This window comes from Volvox carteri (genome assembly GCF_000143455.1).
Source record: "Volvox carteri f. nagariensis unplaced genomic scaffold VOLCAscaffold_43, whole genome shotgun sequence".
NCBI classification, from domain to species: Eukaryota; Viridiplantae; Chlorophyta; class Chlorophyceae; order Chlamydomonadales; family Volvocaceae; genus Volvox; species Volvox carteri.
The window spans coordinates 527,513-531,175 of record NW_003307586.1 but is presented as its reverse complement, the minus strand read 5'-3'; the positions used below and the strand labels follow the sequence as shown (position 1 = coordinate 531,175).

The 3,663-nt window shown below is 60.9% G+C and overlaps 1 protein-coding gene across 1 annotated transcript in view; it reads left to right on the top strand.

Moving 5' to 3' along the window:
- Positions 1-545, top strand: part of VOLCADRAFT_33677 (Kar3-type kinesin) — a gene marked incomplete at both ends in the record, with an annotated part of 1,044 nt that extends 499 nt beyond the window's left edge. Inside the window, 2 exons of the mRNA XM_002954500.2 lie at positions 5-129; positions 317-545. Coding sequence (XP_002954546.1) covers positions 5-129; positions 317-545 — 354 coding nt within the window. The remainder of the gene's footprint in view (positions 1-4; positions 130-316) is intronic.
- Positions 546-3,663: the final 3,118 nt, after the last annotated feature.

Here is a 3,663-nt window from a genome sequence, read left to right as displayed (position 1 = left end):
ACAGGCTCTAGACATCAGCCGACGTGCCCTCGGCGAGGACCACCCCGACACGGCGTCCTCCTGCAACAACCTGGCCGGGGTGCTGCAGGCGCTGGGCCGCCTGGGGGAGGCGGAGCCGCTGCTGAAGAAGTGAGCAGGGGGGCATGACAGGAGGCAGGAGGCAGGACAGGGCGGGGCGGGACAGGAGGCGGGAAAGGAGGCGGGACGGGGCCTTTTTAAACTCCCCTTCCCCGGTATCCTTCGCCCACTCCTTACCGGTACATGCGCTGCAACTAACTAACTAATCAACTATCTAACCAACTTCCTAACCGACCAGGTCACTGGAGGTCACCAAACGCACGCTGGGTGAGCGGCACCCGCACACCGCCACCAACTACAACAACCTGGGGGTGCTGTACCGCTCCAGGGGGGATGTACGAGCAGCCCGGGAGAACTTCGAGGCGGCGTACCACATCACCGTGGCGGTGCTGGGTATGGAACACGCGGACACGGCCACGGCCACCTGCAATCTGGCAGTCTCGATGATGGTGGGTGGGGGATATTAGAGGGGAGCATGGCAGCGTGTGTTTTTTTTGGGGGGGGAAGTGTATGCGAGTGTGGGGAATGATATGGTGTGGGGCAATATCAAGGAGGGAAACACCTATGCCGACAGCAGCCCGCTGTCGAGGCAACGTAATACAAGGTGTGTGCAGCTGGATCGACAACTTATCTTTGTTTTCAGTACGTGAGCAGTAATAGCAAATGGCGATGTCCCACGGCGAGGCGTGTGTGTGTGTGCGTGTGTGTGTGTGTGTGCGTGTGCGTGTGTGTGTGTGTGTGTGTGTGTGCGTGTGTGTGTGTGTGTGTGTGTGAGAGAGAGAGAGAGAGAGAGAGAGAGAGAGAGAGAGAGAGAGAGAGAGAGTGATGCGGTGTGAAGGGGAGGAAAAAAAGAAGCATCCGTTTTTATTCCCCAGATGGTTTTTTCTTTGCACCAGTACGACATGGGTACGGCAAGGTGCGTCGATTTTACCTTCCCGTGAGGTGATGTCCCGACATCTGTTGGATGACTCTGTACGAAGTCTTCTGCCGTACCTTTCCCCGGCAATGCGTACGAAGGCGGAGGGGAGGCTGAGGGAGGCTGAGGAGCTGCTGCGGCTGGGATTGGAGGTGGGCTCGGGGGAAGGGGGAGGGAGGGCGGGGAGCCCCGGGGGTCGTGCAAACAAACCCAAACTCAAATGACACACACACACACACATGCACACACACACGCCGTATCGGAATGCTTGACCCTCTCACACGCCCTCTCCGCACCTTCCGGGCTGTGTGAGGGTTTGGTAAGAGCAGGGGCCCCCAAAGGGCTGGGAGCTACGGCAAAGAGCGGGGAGCCTGAAGGCATGGAGAGGATGCCGAAACGCTTCCGTCGGATTCCGGATCCAGATCCGGATCTTCAAACCCTGTGAAAATGTTTCACCGATTTGAGGACTTTCATCATGAGGAGGTCCATCCCCATTGCTACACCCGAAAGAACCTTCCCGCGCCGCATTTCTTTGCTGATGTCGTACGTTTGCACCGTACGTGCGAATCTGCACCGTACGTTCGTCCGTACGTATGTACGACCATGTGCTCCCTGCAGGGCGCCGAGCCGATTTTGGGAAGCTCTCATTTGAGTGTCCGTCAGATGCTCACTGCCCTGGCATCGGTGCTCAAGGTGGGGGGGCGGGTTGGGAGGAACGGGGTGGGCGGGAGGATGACTGGGGAGCTACTGCTACTGCTGCTGCTACTGCTACTGCGACTGGTTAAATGCTACTGCTACTGCTAATTCGACCATCAGCATTCGGCCATTAACGGTCAACCCTAGCAACCCCGAGTGGTGGTCTCCCGGACAGGACACCACCACCACCACCACCACCGCTAAGCGGACAGATTGCCATGACGTGTCGCAGGATCAAGGTCGTACAGAGGAGGCAGAGGAGGTCTTCCAACGGGCGGTTCCGGAGCCGCCGACCTCCACACCGCTGCAACACCCGACGGAGGCCGTACACCCCACAGCGACTGCGGCGGCGGTAGCGGTAGCGGCCGCAGAACCGCTGGCGACGGCGGTCGAGGCGGGGGGTGCGGAGGTAGCGGCAGCGGCGGCGGGTGCCGCACGCCAGGAGCCGCCGGGCCCCAGCGACGGCAGCGGCGGCGGCGGTCGTGAGTCGCGGCGGTCCATTGCCGTACCAGTCTACATGCCGCTGTCGGCGGCACCTCTGGGCCGACAGCCTTCCGACGGGCAAGAGCCGCTAGGTACGGAAGATCATGGCCCTGTTGCCCGCGGCCTAGAATCCACGGGGTCTGGGTGTCGTACCGTTAGGGGGAAAAGCAGCTATGTGGCCGGGGGGCCGCGGCTGGATAGGAGTGAGGGTTTCCGGATCGGGATCAGCTACTCCTGTCGCGTTCCACACACACACACACACACACACACACACACACACACACACACACACACACACACACACACACACACACATAGCCAAACCCCAAAACACCCACACAACCCCGACGTCTTCTCCCCAACTATCTGCCGGTCTACCGTACACCTGTCGTACACCTGCTGCTGCCTTTCTGTGCCTTGCCGCAACCCCCCGCACTTCACCCCCTTTACCTTCACACCAATTATACACGTGGCACACATACACGTAATGTCGTAGATGTCGTAAATGTCGTAAACTTCGTCTTCCCAGCTTTTGCAACCGGGGTGCACTTGGCCAGATAGGGCTCTTAAACTTCCGTATCAGCATCATTATTATAATTATTTTATTGTTATTATTATTATTATTATTTATTATTATTATTAGTTATGTTATTATTATCATTATTATCATCATCATCTTAGTCATCTTGGATAGAAGGTACGGTACACTAGAGAGCCTACCCCCCTTCAGTGCGATGTCAGTGACGTCGCCGCCGCCGCCGCCGCCGCCGCCGCCGCCACACCGCAGATCCAGTTTCCCCCGGCGGCGCGGTCGGAGGTTGGTGGGCCCGTCGCGACGAAGCTGCCGACGATGATCACGAGGGAGCCGAGCGGCCACCCTCGCCGCCGTCGTCGCCACCGCGCCCGCTGCCTCGCGGGCCGCTTCCGCCGCCGACACCGCCGCTCGCGAAACAAAAACAACAACCGAACCAACCGAACCAACTGCCGACGGCGGAGGCGGAGGCTAACGGACGTTCTGGTGCTGCCGGCGGAGGCGCTTGCTTATCAGAGCGTTTGTTGGCGCCGGAAGTTCGCTCAGCGGCGGTGACGATACAATCCCACCGGCGAGGCTATCTAGCCCGGCGCCGCCTCGCTGAGATGCGCCGGGAAGCCGCCGCTGCTGCCCGGGCAGCGGCAGCGGCGCCGACGGCGGCGGGGAGGGGGCCACAGCGGGGGCCGCATCAGGAGCTCTTAGCAGCACAGCAGGAGCAGCCGGGGGTGGCGGCTGACAGTAGCAGCAGCAGCAGCAGCAGCAGCAGCGGCGGCGGGCTAAGGAGCCGCACAAGTGAAGGTACGGCAGGTCAGGTGGAGCAGCAGCACAGGGCGGCAGCTGCAACACGGATCCAAGCCTACCACCACCAGATGGGGCGTGCGGCGCGTAGTCGCAATGCGGCGGCGATGCGTGGCTCCGTGGCTGGGACAGCGGCGGCGGCGGCGGCGGCGGAAGGGCC